Source organism: Myotis nattereri (genome assembly GCF_964212035.1).
Source record: "Myotis nattereri genome assembly, chromosome: 2".
Taxonomy (NCBI): domain Eukaryota; kingdom Metazoa; phylum Chordata; class Mammalia; order Chiroptera; family Vespertilionidae; genus Myotis; species Myotis nattereri.
Window position 1 is genome coordinate 127,357,066 of NC_138076.1, and position 19,224 is coordinate 127,376,289.

General features: G+C 42.1%; 1 protein-coding gene across 1 annotated transcript in view; it reads right to left on the reverse strand.

Moving 5' to 3' along the window:
* Window positions 1-9,529: 9,529 nt before the first annotated feature.
* Window positions 9,530-19,224, reverse strand: part of CRADD (CARD and death domain containing adaptor protein) — a gene marked incomplete at its 3' end in the record, with an annotated part of 197,419 nt that continues 187,724 nt past the window's right edge. The window contains exon 3 of the mRNA XM_081083738.1: window positions 9,530-9,831. Within this exon, the coding sequence (XP_080939864.1) occupies window positions 9,530-9,831 (302 nt within the window). The remainder of the gene's footprint in view (window positions 9,832-19,224) is intronic.

Below are 19,224 nucleotides of genomic sequence, written 5' to 3' on the forward strand. Positions count from 1 at the left end.
ACTATGACACACACTGGCCACCAGGGGGCAGATGCTCAACGTAGGACCTGCCCCCGGGTGGTCAGTGCACTCCCACAGGGGGAGCACCCCTCAGTCAGAAGCCCTGAGCTGGGATCATTTTTGGTGAGTGCAGCGGTGGTGGCAGGAGCCTCTAAGGATGTCTGACTAATGGTTTAGGCCCAATGGGGAGCGGGCCTAAACCATCAGTCAGACATCCCCCTAGGGCTCCTGGACTAAGAGAGGGCACAGGCTGGGCTGAGGCCCCCCACCCCACGAGTGAATGAATTTCACGCACCAGGTCTCTAATACACACACACACACACACACACACACACACACACACTAGTGGCCTGGTGCATAAAATTCATACACATTAAAAGGGGATTAATTAGAGGAAATATATTAATATTGCTATTTGTCCTTTCTCTATAATAGAAGTGTCAGAGATGAAAGAAAATTAGTAATATGCAGATGAAAATCTTCCTCCTGTCAGAGTCTGGGGTGCACCATGAGACCCAGAGTCAAGTCCCCGCCCACCCACATGCGCCTTGAAATCACACGAGACCCAGACCTGGCCAGCCCCACCCGCATTGGGTTAGATCCAGACCCGGTGATCCCACCCTTGTCAAGCCCTGCCAGGTGGGGGACGTGACCTGAGATCCCCTATCAAGCCCCATAGGGCCGGGGGCACGGTCTGAGATTCCCCGTCAAGCCCCACCATGTGGGGGGCACAGCCTCAGGTCCTCCGGCCCAGTGCTGGGAGGGGGGGCACAGCCTCAGGTTCCCCGTAAATCCCCGCCAGGCAGGGGCACAGCCTCAGGTCCCCTGTCAAGCCCTGCCAGGTGGGGGGTGCAACCTCAGGTCCCCCAGCCAGCGCTGTGATGGGGGTCACAGCCTGAGGTCCCCCATCAAGCTCTACCAGGAGGGGGGGAGCACCTTGAGGTCCCCTGTCAAGCCCTGCCATGCGAGGGGGCACGGCCTCAGGTCCCCTGGTCTGGTGCCAGGGGCACGGCCTGAGGTCCCCCGGCCTGGCGCCAGGGTGGGGTAGTGGTCTGAGGTCCCCTGTCAAGCCCCACGGGGGGGGGGGGGTGGGGGTTGGGGGTGGCACAGCCTCAGGTCCCTGCTGCTCGCTCATTAAGGCTCATTACTGGAACTCGGCCTCCACTGTGGGTGCAGGCATCTTGTGTTATGGAAACCCCACCTCTGTTGCGGGCACAGCCATCTTGTACTACGGAATCCCCCTGCCTCTGCTGTGGGCACCACCATCTTTGTGGTGGAGTGATGGTCAATTTGCATATTCCCTCTTGATTATATAGGATAAGCCTAAGAAACAGAACAACCAAACAACTATGATGCATACTGACCACCAGGGGGCAGATGCTCAATGCAGAAGCTGCCCTCTGGTGGTCAGTGCACTCCCACAGTGGGAGTGCCGCTCAGCTGACCAACCTGTCCCAGTGGCCCACCAGCCTGGCGGCAGCCACTCACTCCCTCAATAGTCCTGCAGGTCCAATCTCCAGAGAATAGGCCAGGCATCGACAGACCAGTGCTACTGGCATGATCCCGACAGTGTTGTTGGCCTCCTGGAAGTCGGCCTCCAGCACCACGGCAGCTTCCCCTCTCTAGACACTCCACAAGGAAGAAACGATATAAAAGAGGCCACCAGGTGTCTCCCACAACCAGCGCGAACATCAGTGAGATGGATCCAGATCCTGGGCCAGCAAGGGCATCCTACCACGTGCCCAGAGGGCCAATCAAATCTTCCCGCCCCTCTTGATGGGCACCAGATGCAGGGCTCATGGCTGGCGAGTGCCGCTGAGGCACAAGCCTCTTCTGATCAGGGCTCACTGGGCGCAAGCCCGCAGCAGGCGCAGCATGGCTGGGATGAGTGGGAGTGGCAGGTAGGAGCAGCAGGCAGCATTGAACTGCTGGTTTCAGTCCAAGCCCCACATACCACACCAAGGGACTCCACCCATGCACAAATTTGTGCACTGGGCCTCTAGTTAATAACCTTAAAAGTAAATGGATTTAATGTTCCCATCAAAAGACACAGGGTAGCTGAATGGATAAGAAAACATGACCCATATAGATATGCTGTTTGTAAGAGATCCACCTCAGAGCATAAGATTCACCCAGGCTGAAAGTGAAAAGATAAAAAACAAATCCATGCAAATGAAAACAAAAAGAAAGTAATACTCATATCTGACAAAATAAACTTTAAAACAAAGGCCATAACAAGAGACAAAAAAAGGACACTACACAATACTAAAGGGACCTATCCAACAAGAGGATATAACCCCATAAACATGTATGCACCCAACATAGGAGTATCTAAATATATATATATAAAAAAAAACTCTTGGTGGACTTTAAGGGAGAGATCAACAGCAATACAGTTTGAGCAGGGGACTTTACAACCCCACTGACATTACTAGATAGATCTTCCAGACAAAAAAAAAAAAATCAACAAGGAAACAGCAACCTTTAATATTTACAGAACATTTAATTCCAAAGCAGCAGAATATACTTTCTTCTTAAGTGCACATGAAACATTCTCAAAGATAGACCACAGGTTAGGATATAAAATAAGCCTTAACAAATTCAAGAAGATAAAAATCATATCAAGCTCCTTCTCAGATTACAATGGCATGAAACTAGAAATCAACTACAATAAAAAAAATCTCAAAATGTTCAAACACATGGAGACTAAATAGCGACATTATTAAATAATAAATGGATTACCAATGAATTCAAGAAAGAAATAAAAAATTACCTGGAAACAAATGAAAATGAACACACAACAACCCAAAATCTATGGGACATGGCGAAAACAGTCCTTAGAGGGAAATTCATAGGAGTATAGGCATATGTCAAGAAGCAAGAAAAGGCTCAAGTAAACAGTCCAACCCAATACCTAAAAGAAATAGAAAAAGAACAACAAGAAAAGTCCAGAGTAAGTAGTAGGAGATAAATATAAATATCAGAGTGGAAATAAATGACATAGAAACAAATAAACAAAAATAATATAAAAGATCAATGAAACCAAGAGTTGGTTCTTTGAAAAGATAAACAATATTGATGAACTTTTGGCCAGATTCATCAAGAAACAAAAAGAAGGGAGCCACATGAATAAAATAAATGAAAGAAGTGAAGTAACAATTTACATCACAGAAATACAAAGGATTGTAAGAAAATACTATGAACAATATATGCTAATAAATTGGACATCCTTGGCAAAATGGACAATTCCTAGAAACATACAATCTTACAAAACTAAATCAGAAAGAATCAGAAAATCTGAATAGACAGATTACAACTAATGGAATTGAAGTAGTAATTAAAAAACAAACAAACACAACTCTCAACAAAAAAAGTCCTTGACTATATGGATTCACAGGAGAATTTTACCAGCATTCAAGGAAGAACTACCACCTATCATCCTCAAACTATTTCAAAAAATTCAAGAGGAGGGAAAATTTCCAAGCTCTTTTCATGAGCCCAGCATTTTTTTTAAAATCCTCACCCAAGGATATTTTTCCATTGATTTTCAGCTAGAATAAAAGGGAGGGATGAGGGGAGGAGATTTATCCAACAAAATAATAAGGAGGGAGAGATAGACACATCAATGTAAGAGAGCCACATCGATTGGCTGCATCCCACACAAGCCCCGACTGGGGCTGGGGATTAAACCTGCAACCAAGGTACATGCCCTTGACTGGGAATTGAACCTGTGACTCTTCAGTCTGCAGGCCAATACTCTAACCACTGAGCTACACTGGCTATGGCAGGCCAACATTATTCTAATTCCAAAACCAGATAAAGACATTACAAAGAAAAAGAATTATAGTACAATATTACTGATGAACATTAGATGCTAAAATTCTCAATTAAATATTAGCAAATCAGATCCAGAAATATATTAAAAAGATCATAACAATGACTGAGTAGGCTTTATTCCAGGGATACAAGGTTGGTACAATATTCACAAATAAATAAATGTGATACATCACTAAATGAAGGATAAAAATCATATGATCATATCAATAGATGCAGAAAAGCATTTGATAAAATCCAGCACCCATTTATGATAAAGGCTCTCAGCAAAGTGGGAATAGGGGGATCATACCTCAACATAATAATATGGCAAACCTATAGCCAACCTTATACTCAATGGGCAAAAACTACAAAAGTTTTCCTTAAGATTAGAAACAAGACAAGGATGTCTGCCTTCACCATTCTTATTCAACGTAGTATTAGAAGTCTTAGCCACAGCAATCTGACCAGAAGAAGAAATAAAAGACATCCAAATTGAAAAGGAGAAAGTAAAACTGTCATTTGCAGATGACATGATGTTGTACATAGAAAACCCTAAAGTAGCGGTTCTCAACCCATGGGTCCCGACCTCTTTGGGGTCAAACGACCCTTTCACAGGGGTCGCCTAAATACATCCTGCATATCAGATATTTACATTATGATTCATAACTAGCAAAATTACAGTTATGAAGTAGCAATGAAAATAATTTTATGGTTGTGGGTCACCACAACATGAGGAACTGTATTAAAGGGTCACGGCATTAGGAAGGTTGAGAACCACTGCAAAAAACTACTAGATTTAATAAATGAATTTGGAGTAGTAGGATGCAAAATTAATATCCAGAAACCAGTGACACTTTTATATACCAATTATGAATTCTCAGAAAGAGAAACTAAAAAATACAATCCCATTTACTATTGTAACAACAACAACAAAAGGTACTTAGGAATAAACTTAAGGAGGTGAAAGACCTGTACTTGGAAAATTATAGGACGTTGAAGAAAGTAATACAGGAAGATACAAACAAGTGGAAGTATGTATCATGTTCATGGATTGGAAGAATTAACATCATTAAAACATCCATACTACCCAAAGCAATCTATGGAGTCAATGCAATCCCTGCTAAAATATCAATGGCATATTTCACAGATCTAAAACAAATAAGCCAAAAATTTATATGGAACCAAAAAATATCCTGAATAGCCTCAGCAATCTTGAGATAGAAGAACAAAGTTGAAGCGATCACAATACCAGATATCAAATTATACTACACAGCCACTGTAATCAAAGCAGCCTGGTACTGGCACCAGAACAGACATATAGATCAATGGAACAGAACAGAGACCCCAGAAATCAACCCACACCTTTATGGTCAATTAATATTTGACAAAGGAGGCAAGAGCATACATGGACTAAAAACAGTCTCTTCAATAAATGTTGTTGGAAAAATTGAACAGGTACATGCAAAAAAAGGAAGGAAGGAAGGAAGGAAGGAAGGAAGGAAGGAAGGAAGGGAGGGAGGGAGGGAAGGAGGGAGGGAGGAAAAGAAACTAGACCACCAACTTACACCATACACAAGAATAAACTCAAAATGGATAAAAGACTTAAATGTCAGTTGTGAAACTGCCAGGGCTGACCAGTAGACGCTGAACAATGGATGAACAGATTGCTCTGACACCTGTTTCTGTGAAAGAGAGGGCTAAGGGATTACATGGTTATTGCCACCAAGTAGCCCTGTTCGCCTGCCTCCTTCGGCTTTTATTCGAACAACAGCTTGAACTAAAATTAACTATTAGATACAATCAGCAGGGTAAGCATCTTTGAGAAAGCACATGCTTCTACAAGGTCGGGTCTAAAGACTAAACATAGAGATTCTAGCAAAACACCCCGGAGGTTCGAACTTGTTTGGAAAAGTCCAGATAGGGGCTGCGGCCTTCGGCAAGGTCCCCCCAGAGGCTCCCGACCTTTTACAGAATCCTCCTTACAGACATTCTAACTAAGTCCCATGCTTCCCCACATGAAACCATAAAAATCCTAAAAGAAAACATAGGCAGTAAAATCTCAAACATCTCGCATAGCAATATTTTTGCTGATATATTTTCTAGGGTAACAGAAACAAAGAAAAAATTAAACAAATGGAACTACAGCAAACTAAAAAGCATCTACACAACAAAGAAAGCATAAAAAAATGAAAAGGAAACCCGTAGTGTGGGAGAATATATTTGCCCATGATACAGCTGATAAGGGGTTAATTTCCAAAATATATAAAGAACTTATACAAATCTACACCAGGAAGACAAACAATCCAATTAAAAAATGAGCAAAGGACCTGAATAGACACTTCTCCAAAGAAGATATACAGATGGTCAACTGATATATGAAAAAAATGCTCAATGTCACTAATCATCATTGAGGTATCTATCACCTCACAACTGTCAGAATGGCTACCATCAAATAAATCAACAAACAGGGGAGGATGCTGGGGAGGATGCTGAGAAAAGGTAACCCCTGTGCACTGATGGTGGGAATGCAAACTGGTGCAGCCACTATGGAAAACAGTATGGAGTTTCCTCAAAAAATTAAAAATGGAACTGCTTTTTGACCCAGCAAGCCCCCTTTCTGGGAATATATCCTAAGAATCATGAAACGTGAATCAGAAAGAATATATTCACCTCTATGTTCATAGCAGCATTGTTTATAATAGCTAAGATCTGGAAACAGCCCAAGTGCCCATCTGTAGATGAGTGGATAAAAAAGCTGTGGTACATTTACATAAGGGAATACTATGCAGCAGTAAAAAAGAAGGGTCTCTTACCCTTTGTGACAGTGTGTATGGACTTGGAGATTATGATGCTAAGTGAAATAAGCCAGTCAGAGAAAAATAAATACCATATGATCTCACTAATGAACAAAATAAACTGACGAACAAAATAAACTGACGAACAAAATAGGACCATAGGCATGGATGCATGGAACAGACTGACAGATCTCAGAGGGGAGGGGATGGGTGGACTAACAGAGATTAGCCAAAGAATATACTAGTACATGCATATATGCATAGATCAATGGACACAGACAACAATGTATTGAAGGCCTAGGGCGGAGGGGAGCAAAGCATGGGGGGAAAAGGGGACATATGTAATAGTGTACCCAATTTTTTAAAAAGGAATTAGAGGAAATGAAAAAATAAAAGTTTGGGGACCTATTCATACATGCACACACATGTGAATATGTACAAACATACACATACATCAAACCAAACTGGAGCAAGATTTTTTTTTTAATCAGTGTCTGCAAATGCTGGGCCACACCATTGTACTCATTGAGGATATTATTGGGAGTAGGCAACCTCTGGAACTGTAGAGTCTTCTTCCATGCAAAACCACATGGACTCCTTGCCAGCACGCCTACCTGATTCCCCTGGGAGGTAGTCTGATGTCATTTGCGTCACTCTTTGAGGCCAGAGGTAGAAATGAGGCTGTGATCTGGATGTTCTGTTCTTACATTCTGCAAATCTTCTGCAACAATGTGAGCAGGCTCACACAGGTGCGGCTGCCAGGTGCCATTGGAGACACCCTGCTCATTAAGGGCAGCCAGTCAGAGCTCTCTAATGGCCCCGGCAGCCCACCTTGGGGAACTTCGTCATGACTTGTTTTTCACTGCTCACAGAGCAGAGAGTGTCTTAGTACATGACAGACTTAGTTCCTTGCAAATGGCAGGAACATGACTTAGCTAATCATCTGACGACTTCTAAAATGCCATCTAGTCAGACACAAGAGCCCAGATATATTCTCTCATATATAAATCTGGGGTGAGCGAATGCCAAAGCAACTCTCTGTTAGCAAACTCAGGGGCTAAACAGCAACAACATAACAAGTCCATGGTTCAAAATGACAAGCAGTTTATTGAAGATACCAAAGAAATACAGTCTTATCACTGGATGCAGTGATGGGGCCAAAAGTATGAGAATTTTACAAGATAATGAATTAATGGCTGGGCTACAAAATGGAAAATTAGCGCTAATGAAACCAGTAGACCATTCTTCTGAACTGTTTGTTGAACTGTGAAATAACTGACCTTTTTTAGTAAAGGGAATATAGTTGCCAGACACCCAAAAGGATGTTATCAACACACCACTGTCATCATTTTGAGCATCCACTTCATGCTCAAGTCCACTACTCTATGCACTTTGAACCCAGAATGGAGAGAGATAAAAAGTATAATTTTTTCCCTTTGAAACATCCCGAGTTAGATTAGGATTAAGCAATAGATTCTCTGATTATTCAGAAGCTCAGATCACAAATTGGGATGTTCACCTGTCGCTCTCTTGATTGGACCCATTGTAGAGTTAATACAATCACATCACATTTTAAAGCTTAGCAAGAAGCAGGGTGGCACTTCCTACAGTGTGCCCAGTGTTAGCCACTGTGCAGCTTTGTCTGTGAACTGCTCCCAGGTTCAGCCACAGCAGCAGGTTCCCAAGAGGTGACTATGGACCAGGCAGCACTATTCCTTTTATCATCCCAAACATCTTGGAGGTGGGAACAATCATTTCCTCATTTTACAAACGAGGAAACTGAGAGGCTTAGAGAAGTGAAGTAACTTCTCCAGGGCGATGCTGCCAGCAGGCAGAGAGCAGGACTCAGAGTTTCTTCAATGAGCATGTGTGAGAGAGGAGAAGCCGCCTGAGCCGTTGCGAAGGACACATGGGAACAGCGCTCCAAAGCACACATTCTAGCTCATTCAGCAGGCTAATCGCTTAATCTCCCTGCAGGGGGCGTCTCACCCCTCTTGGCCAGCTACTTCAGAGGATCTTCGTGAGGTCCAAATGGGATCCCATATATGAAAAGCCTTGAAACAGTAAAGCATTTGGCAAATAACATGTGTTTTTAGTAAAAGGACAGAAGTCTAAATCATACTCCTTAAGAGCATAACACTTCAATCATCAGGGCTTCGATGGAAAGAGTACACCTCCTTCTGTTCCCGGAATAAATCCTTTAAATAAATGGTGCAGGATTTTCTTAAGCAATCTTTTAGAGATGAAGGGCTCAGGAATACATGCTGGTACTTGAACTGGTCTTTGCAGAAGGCTTTAGTGTCTTAAATTTAATGCAGACACCCTGCCAGAGCTATTTATCTTGACTGAAGAAAGTAGCCATGTTCTTGTTGCTATCAATTCTGTTCCAGAGAAACAACTTCTATAAATTTACACTCTTAACCTACGCAATACAAGAATGAAGAAAAACAAGCAACACTTTCTCATGAAAGGGCCACATTGTATATAGTAATTCACTTCTTATTATCATCATCATTATAAACAGCAAAGTCCACAGTTCCGTTCCCAGGCAACGCAAAAGCGGATGATCTATGGATAGGACACCTGCGTGTAATGTGATAACACAGCATAGCTTTGGAGCCACTATGTTTTGCCAGTCTATTAAAAGGTAACCACAGAATTAAAACCTGAACAATGAAGACAATGCAGTCTTTGAGCAATTGAAAACAATGAATTGTCAAGCCAGTGTGGGAGATCTGAAGATCTGAGCAATCCAGCCTTTTAGGTAATGTCAAATGGAAATCTCATTTTCTCCTTTCATCTAAGGATCATTAAGAAGAAATCACATACACACACACCAAAAAAAAAAAAAAAATACTACCTGCCCAAGGCACATGTGACTTGGGGACACACTTCCCAGAGGGCTGATGGAGGCACCATCATTCCAGCATGTGCTGGAGTACTGAGAGGTCCCCCTCCACGGCCTGGAGGCCCCTTTGCAAGCTCTGGAAGGTGGCCTGCTTCCCGTAGCGCTGCCTCCAGCGGACGAAGGCCTCCACCATCTGTGACTGCACGTTGTGGGGGTGGTTGGCCTTGCAGCGGTAGATATCTGTCTGGGACAGTCCCAGAGACAGCACCATGGGCTCCCACTCAGGGCCCAGCCTCTGGGCCAGCTGGTTAATCTGCCGGTCTGATGGGGAGCTGTTGAGGATGTGTGCAGGGATTCCAGTTACCTGGTTACCTGGGGAGGAGAAAGACACCAACGTGAAAAGAGCAAGCAAAAACATCATGGGGTCGGGGGTGGGGGTGGGGGGCAAGAATGGAAAACATGGGGAGAATGATGTACATTTCCAAATATCAGGGACCGATTTTTCCTAGTCTTCTTGGGGGGTGCTCAGTACAAAGCCATAGATAGGGGCTTGAGAAATACCATTCAGCATCTATGAAAATTCAGCATTTATTACAGAAAATTTGAAAACAAGAAAATAAAAATAACTAGAAATCTCACCAGAGAAACCAATTGATTTGATCTATTTCCTTTCAGTCCTCTATGTAAAACATACATTTAGAATTACATCGCACACACTGCTTTGTGAACATGCTGTTTTCACTTCCATCTCTCTCACCGGAGAGGCTAAAAAGAGGGTTCTGGAGGAATGGGAGGGTGCCTGCAGGGGCCCCAGTTCCCTCTAGCACTGGCCAGTGGGCACAGGGGTGACACTGCGGCCTGCAGGACTGGCTAGTGCTGGAGGGTAACCTGCCAAATAGAACAGCTACCCTCTGCTGGCAAACTTGAACATCACCAGTGAAGGGAAAGGAAAGGTGTGTATGATGCACTCTGTGCAAAAAAAAAAAAATACTGCATTGTGAAAAAGCCCTGAGGCAGGAGAACATGGTGCATTCAAAAAAAGTGAATGAAGTTCACTGTAGCAAAGTGCAGAGATTGAGGACTCCAAACATCCTCAATTATGGTGCTGGCTACTCGTTAGGCCAGGACTAGAAGTGGGGTCTCCACATTCCTGGCTCAGACATCTGCACAATAGCACACTGTACTGCATTTTCTGTCACCAGCATCACAGGTCAATCCCACTTCACATTCACCAGCTCACTGTTTTGATTTATGAAGTCACCTAGAGGCCCGATGCACGAAATTTGTGCAAGGGGCTTGGCCCTCGCAGCCGCGGCGGCTTGCCTCAGCCCTCATAGCCCTGGCTTTGTCTGGAAGGTTGTCCGGTCTAATTAGCATATTACGTTTTTATTATTATAGATAAGAAGACAAAAGGTATCTTATTAGAATAGATAATGTTTTCCACTCACCTGCCTTTGGCATGAGTTGTAAAATTATTGTCAAGGGCTCTTTCTGGTGTTTATCAAGATTATAATTTTTTAAAAAATGACTAAGTAGCAATTAGAACACTGACCAGTATTTTATATTAACAGTATTAATTTTATGACTTTTATAAAAAATATGGGCTCATTAAAAAATTCAAGCAACTCAAAAAAGTACAAAGAAGAAAACAAATCATCCAATATCCCACCATTGTATTCACAGTTGTTGAACATAATTTTGACATATACTGTTAGAATAATCTAACAGCTATTTTTCTAAGAGTTATTTAAATTTTTTAATATAACAGAAGAAGAAGAAAAGAGAAACTAAATGGCTTTCTGACCTGCAGTTAAAATACTTAAAACACATGCAAACCACACACACACACACACACACACACACACACACACGAATCAATGCTGAGAAAAGTTTATGAAAATTTAAGAGATATATTGCATATTTTAACATTAATTCTCTATAATGAGTACTTTATATTTCCTCTCCCTTTCTTCACACTTCTTGATTTTTGTTGCTTACCTCATTTAATTTTGCCAGGTGCATAACATTTACATGCTTCTGTAAGCATAATACTCCCTTACCCAGTTGTTTAGTCTTAAAACTACATTATAATGGCTTGAATGGTCACACATGGTTTTTTTGTTACTGTTTTATAACCATGGAATTTTTATTCCTGAGTTTGTTCTTTTGATTTAAATCTTTGGGTCAAATTCATTATCAGGCGATTTTTCTGAGGAAATGCTCATGGTTACTATCTTCCTTTAGTTCTTTCAAATCAAGACAGTCTGCTTATTCCTTCACTGCCAAATAGTAACTTATATTTATTTAAAATGTTCATATTATATTATTTTAATATTATTCTTTCAAATTATTAATACAATTTTATGGAATTTTAATAATTTTATTCTTCTTATAAGTTTGTAGATCCTGCTCATATTTCATGGTAGAGAACATTGGGGTGGAGAATTCTGAAACCAACTTGATATCCCCATTTTATAAACTTGCTTTTTCTGTCTGAAGTTTACAGTACTGAAGCTTTAGATTAGGGCATAACTTGGTCATCTTCTTTCTCCTTTTCGCACATGTGGCATGACCATGTGACCAAAGATTTAGTTCTTCCTTTCAGAAAAATCTTCTTGTTATATCTTTTTTTGTTGTTGTTAATCCTCACTTGAAGATATTTTTCCCATTAATTTTTAGTGATGGTGGAAGGGAGGGAGGGGCGAGAGAAAGAGAGAAACATTGATGTGAGAGAGACACATTGATTGGTTGCCTCCCAAATGCACCCGACCAGGGCCTGGGATGGAACCTGCAACAGAGGTATGTGCCCTTGACTGGGAATTGAACACACTACCCTTCAGTGCATAGAGTGATGCTCTAGCTGCTGAATCACACTAGCCAGGGAATTCTTATCATATCTTTGCATTATTTTTCTGCTTCATATGGTGTATGGCTTTGCCTATCCTCCACAAGAGGGCTATCATTTTCCCTCTTACTGCTTTCACTCCCTGTGATGAGCTCCTGCCTTTCCCCAGGCCACTCATTTGATTCTATACTGTGTGTGTTTGTTTGTTTTATGGCTCAAATCTTGTATTGTGTTTTGTCCTCAATTTCTTTTCTGGCTCTTCAATCAATCTTTTACAAATCCCATTTCACCTCACACTCATTGAATGGCTACTATCAAAAAGAAGATGGCAGAGTTGGTAAATGCTGGGCTGGCTCCCTACCACAACCACATCAAAATTACAACTAAATTACAGAACAATCATTCTTGGCAACAAGCCAAAGACTAGGTGAACAGAAGTCCTATAACTAAGGATAAAAATAAGCCATGTTGAGGCTAGTAGGAGGGGTGGAGATACAAAACGAGCTGATCCCACAACCATGGAGTGGTGGTTAAGAAACAGGAGGGATAACCTGGCTGTGAAGATCTCCCCATAAATAATTAGGGGATCCCAACCCCACACAAGGCTCCCCAGCCCAGGGTTCTAGTGCTGGGAAGAGAAGTCCTCATAACTTCTGGCTGTGAAAACCAGCAAGGATTGCAGCTGAGTGAGATAGAGGGCGTATGGAGTACCAGGCATTCCTCTTAAAGGGCCCATTCATGGACTTACTAGCTCTGAGCTCCAGCATTGAGACAGTAGCTCAAAAGGCACCAGGAACATAGGAGAGGAACTGACTAATCTGGCTTTGGGAGAAACAGACTTGTCCAGCGTCAGGGCGAGGGCTGGAGAGGCAGCTTTCTCCCAGACAGAAATGCTGGCAGAGGCCATTGTTCCTGTGTTGAGCCCTCCCACAACACAGTCTGTAGACACAGGTGAGAAACAGGTCTGAATCTCTACCAATATGGCTAATACCATTTTCCCTGTCCTGGTGATTCCCTGAGACCCTGTCCTACCCAACTCTCGGGCCTGTCCAATCTGCTTTAAGTAGCTTTTCCATACAAATGGCCAGTCTCAGCTTAAGCTATGAACTTTTCTAAAATTTTTCAAAGGTTCAAAAATCCCAAACAAGCAGTGTCTGGCCTCAGTGTGGCCAAGCTAGGTAGCCCCAGGCTAGGCACAGGCAGTGGCTGAAGTGGCCTGCACCAGAGCCCCTCCTAAGAGGCCCATAACCAACATACCCGGTGGCTGGCTTCAGACCATCCCAGAATACTACCCAGTTAGCTCTACAAATGACCAACCCAAAGAGTGGACTCAACAGGTACCAGAGTCCTGCTAAAATGAATCAGGCTCCATGGGGTTAGCCGCCGCACAACAGCTCATCTGATGTAGTCACAGTCATCCCTCACAGCAAGTCAGTCTGAGGATCAAGTACTTTCACTGATGTACCAACAGCACTCAAGACTCAACTACAACAGGAGGCCACACACAACCCACACAAGGACACCCTTGAAGCACCTGACTGAGGTGACCAGGAAGACTGTGCTACTGGGCTCCAAAGGACATCTACTACGTAAGATCAATCTACCAAGATGGAAGACAGAGCAGAACCACCTAATACAGAAAAAACAAACACAAAGAATCAGTCAAAATAAGTAGACAAAGAAACATGTCCCAAATAAAAGAACAGGACAAAACTTCAGAAAAAGAACTAAAGAAAATGGATACAAGCAATTGATCAGATTCAGAGTTCAAAACACTGGTTGTAAAGGTGTTAAAAAAAAATGTAGGGGAAGAGAAGATGTACTCAGTGAGAACTTTAACAAAGATATAGAAAACATAAAAATGGAAATGGAAAACATATAAAATAGCCAAACAGAAATTAAGAATACAATAACTGAAATAAGGAAAACTATACAAGAAATCAATAGTAGAGTAAATGAAGCAGAGGACTGAATCAGCAATTTGGAAGACAAGGTAACAGAAAACAACCAAACAGGACAGAAAAAAGAAAAAACATTTTTTAAAATGAGGATGGTTTAAGGGATTACTGGGACATTAAGTGTACCAACATTTGCTTCATAGAGATACCAGAAGAAGAAGAGAAAGAGATCAAGAGATTGAAAACTCATATAAAGAAATAATGACAGTGTAGGGGGACCATTTTGTAAAGTATGTGATTGTCTAACCACTATGTTGCACACCTGAAACAAATATAAAATAATATTGAATATAAACTTTAATTAAATATAAAATTTAAGCCTTGGCCAGCATGAGTCAGTTGGTTGGGCATCATCCTGTGCACCAAAAGGTTGCCAGTTTGATTCTCAGTCAAGGGCACACGTCTGGGTTGCAGGCTCAATCCCTGGTAGGGGGCATGCAGGAGGCAGCTGACTGATGTTGTGTCTCACATCAATGTTTCTCTCACTCTCTCCCTCTCCCTTTCTCTCGCTTTCTAAAAATCACTAACCTAACTAACTAAATAAATAAATAAAATAATATTTTATAAAAAAACTAATGACAGAAAACTCCCCTAACCTGGCAACGGAAATACATATACAAGCCCAGGAAGCACAGAGTATTCCAAACAAGAGGAACCCTAAGAGGCCCATACCAAGACACACCGTAATTAAAATGCCAAGAGTTAAAGACAAAGAGAGAATCTTAAAAGCAGCAAGAAAAAAGCAGTTATTTACCTACAAGGGAGCTCCCACAGACTATTCACTGATTTCTCAATAGAAACTTACCTGGTCAGAAGGGATTGGCATGAAATATTTAATTGATAAAAATCAAGGACCCACAACCAAGATAACTCTATCCAGCCAAGTAATCATTTAGAACTGAAGGATTGATAAAGAGCTTCCCAGACAAGGAAAAGCTAAACAAATTCATCACCACCAAACTAGTATTATAGGAATGTTAAAGGAATTTCCTTAAGAAGAAGAGACAGATCAAAGCTATGAATAATAAAATGGTAGTAACTACACATCTATCAACAATCACTTTACATGTAAATGGACTAACTGCTTCAATCAAAAGACATATGGTGGCTGAATGTATAAGAAAACCAGACCCTGAAAAATGGTGGCAGAGTAAGTGGATGCTGCACGGACATGCTTCCAGAAACAAGCTGGAATTACAATGGAAATATGGAAAGACTCCTGAATAATCAATGGAAAATTCACAGGAGAGAATTCTGATACCCAAGGACTGAAAGTGGAGACTGCATAGAGACTAGTAGGAGAGGTGGAGGCACCAAAGGGCTTGCCAGGTGCCCACAGGCAGCAACTGAAGTCCCAGAGAGATATCTCAGCTGTGTATGTGTGTGTTGGCGGGGGGGGGGGGGGGGGAGGAGGGCGGGGGGGGAGGGAGTATGCAACTGAGAACTCAGGGATATAATCCCCAAGTTGGGCTCCTCAAACTAAGGAGGGTACCCACATAACATCTAGCTGTAAAAAGCAGTGGGGGGCTGTCTGCCAGGGAGTGGCAGCTGAAAGTTCAGGCACCCTTTTGAAGGACAACACACAAAAATTCCCTGTGAAGCCACCCACCTTTTGCTCTGGCAAAGGGAGGGTGAAGTGGACTGGAGCTGTGAGAACAGAACCCAGAACTGGGGACTAAGGGGATAGAGCTCTGAAAGCAGACACCCCAAGTTTCCTGGGCTGAGTCATTCCCTCACATAAACATCTGTCTTGCCTGGGGGGAACACAGTTGATAAACCCTATTGGAAAACACCTTGCCCTGAGGCTACTTCAGAGATTAAAAATAACAGTTATCCTCCAGGCAGAAGCAACTGCCCCACCCTGTTGATAAAACTCTCACTACACCTGAGAATGATTGCCTAGGGGCAATTCAAGTCAGAATCTTATTATTCTGTAGACAGAGGCAGTCTCTGGAGGTTTGAATCTTTTCCTGATCCAATTAGTTAGAAACAGCCTTTAACACTTTCCTGCACTAGAGATTGAGAGGTATAGAGGATCTACCTTATACACAGTTACAAACTTAAACAGACAACAAAAATGAAGAAACAAAGAAACAACCCCCAAATGAAAGGACTGGAGAATTCTCCAGAAGAGATAAATGAAGCAGAGATAAGAAATTTATCTGAAACAGAGTTCAGAGTAATGATGATAAAAATGCTCAACAGTATGAAAAAAGATATAGTAACTAAAAAAAAAGAAAGGTCTGAGATACAGAATGACATCACACAAATAAAGAACACATTGGAAGGAATACACAGCAGATTAGGGGAAGCTGAGGATTGAATCAGTGAATTAGAAGACAGAGTTGAAAATATCACTCAATAAAAGAACCAAAAAGAAAAAAGAGAAAAAAAAACAAGATGGCGACATAGGTTAATGCTGGAGTTTGCTGCCTTGAACAACCACTTCAAAAATACAACTAAAAGACGGAATGAACATCATCCAGAACTACAGGAAGGCTGGCTGAGTGGAAGTTCTACAACTAGGAGGGAAGAGAATAGCATACCGAGACTCAGAGGAGGCGCAGTGCTGAAGTCAAATACTAAGGTGCGGAGTGCATGTGGAACAGGCTGGCGGCTGAGGGCACGGTTGTCTGTTTCAATCGGGAGGGAGTCTCAGACTCTGAGCTCCAGATTCAGGCGAGTCTCTAGGGACCCAGACACAAACAGGAGAAGCGGGATTGTCTGGCTTCGGTCGGAACTCAAAGGCAGCTTTCTCTCCGAGGTTTGCAGCAGTTGCTGGGACTCTGAGAGGCAGAACCCCTGGGGACAGGACTGAGAGCAGCCATAACTGCTTGCTCCGCCCACCCTGTAGATCTCCTGGGACCTGCCCCGCCCAAGCCCTGCACAGAGGCATTTGCCAGATAGCCTCAGGCAAAGGCCAGATTAGCACCTCCCTAGAGAACAGAAGTTCTCTCACTGCAGACACAGCTGATTCTCACAGCCACTTGGCCTGGTGGTCAAATCCCCCCTAGTATTACCTACAACAATCAAGGCTTAACTACAACAAGACTGCGCACAAAGACCACTAGGGGGTGAACCAAGAAAACATAAAAAAATGCGGAGACAAAGAAACAGGATGCAAATGTCAGCAATGGAAGATATAGAGCTCAAAACCACACTTTTAAAGTCTTTCAATAATTTTCTAGAAACTGCTGATAAATGTAGTGAGATCCTCAAGAAATCTAATGAGACCCTCGATGTTGTGATAAAGAACCAACTAGAAATTAAGCATACACTGACTGAAATAAAGAATATTATACAGACTCCCAACAACAGACCAGAGGAGTGCAAGAATCAAGTCAAAGATTCGAAATGCGAAGAAGCAAAAAACACCCAACCGGAAAAGCAAAATGAAAAAAGAATCCGAAAATATGAAGATAGTGTAAGGAGCCTCTGGGACAGCTTCAAGCGTACCAACATCAGAATTATAGGGGTGCCAGAAGATGAGAGAGAGCAAGATATTGAAAACCTATTTGAAGAAATAATGACAGAAAACTTCCCCATCTGGTGAAAGAAATAGACTTACAGGTCCAAGAAGTGCAGAGAACCCCAAACAAAAGGAATCCAAAGAGGACCACACCAAGACACATCATCATTAAAATGCCAAGAGCAAAAGACAAAGAGAGAATCTTAAAAGCAGCAAGAGAAAGAAACACAGTTACCTACAAGGGAATACCCATACGACTGTCAGCTGATTTCTCAACAGAAACTTTGCAGGCCAGAAGGGAGTGGCAAGAAATATTCAAAGTGATGAATACCAAGAACCTACAACCAAGATTACTTTACCCAGCAAAGCTATCATTCAGAACTGAAGGTCAGATAAAGAGCTTCACAGATAAGGAAAAGCTAAAGGAGTTCATCACCACCAAACCAGGATTATATGAAATGCTGAAAGGTATCCTTTAAGAAGAGGAAGAGGAAGAAAAAGGTAAAGATACAAACTATGAACAACAAATATGCATCTATCAACAAGTGAATCTAAGAATCAAGGGAATAAATAATCTGATGAACAGAATGAACTGGTGATTATAATAGAATCAGGGACATAGAAAGGGAATGGACTGACTATTCTTGGGGGGGAAAAGGGTGTGGGGGATGCAAGAAGAGACTGGACAAAAATCGTGCACCTATGGATGAGGACAGTGGGTGCGGAGTGAGGGCGGAGGGTGGGGCGGGAACTGGGAGGAGGGGAGTTATCGGGGGAAAAAAAGAGGAACAAATGTAATAATCTGAAAAATAAAGATTTAATTTAAAAAAAAATAAAGAAAAAAGAATTAAAAAACAGGAGGACAGCTTAAGGGATCTTTGGGACACTGTGAAATGTAACAATATTAGAATAGCAGGTATGCCAGAAGATGCAGAAAGGGAGAATGGAATAGAGAAAGTGTTTGAAGAAATAATGGTAGAGAAACTTCCCTAACCTGGTAAAGGAAAAAGTCACACAAGCTCAGGAGGCACAGAGAACCCCAAACAAGAAGAACCCAAGCAGACCCACGCCAGACACATCATAATTAAAATGCCAAAAGTTAAACACAAAGAGAGAACCTTAAAGAAAGCAAGAGAAAAGAAAACTGTTACCTACAAAGCAGTTCCCATAAGGCTGACATCTGATTTCCCATCAGAAACTCTACAGGGCAGAAGGGAATGGCATGAAGTACACAGGTAATAGAAAGCAAGCATCTGAAACCAAGATTACTATATCCAGCAATGTTATCATTCAAAATAGATGGTCAAATAAAAATCTTCCCAGACAAAAAAAAAAAAAAAAAGCTAATGGAGTTCATCACCACCAAGCCAGCATTACAAAAAATGCTAAAGGGATTGCTGTAAGAGGTTGCTGAGAAGAAACCTAGTCATACAGCGAAACCTAGAGAAACCTAGCCATACAAAATTAAAATGGCTATAAATAAATACCTCTCA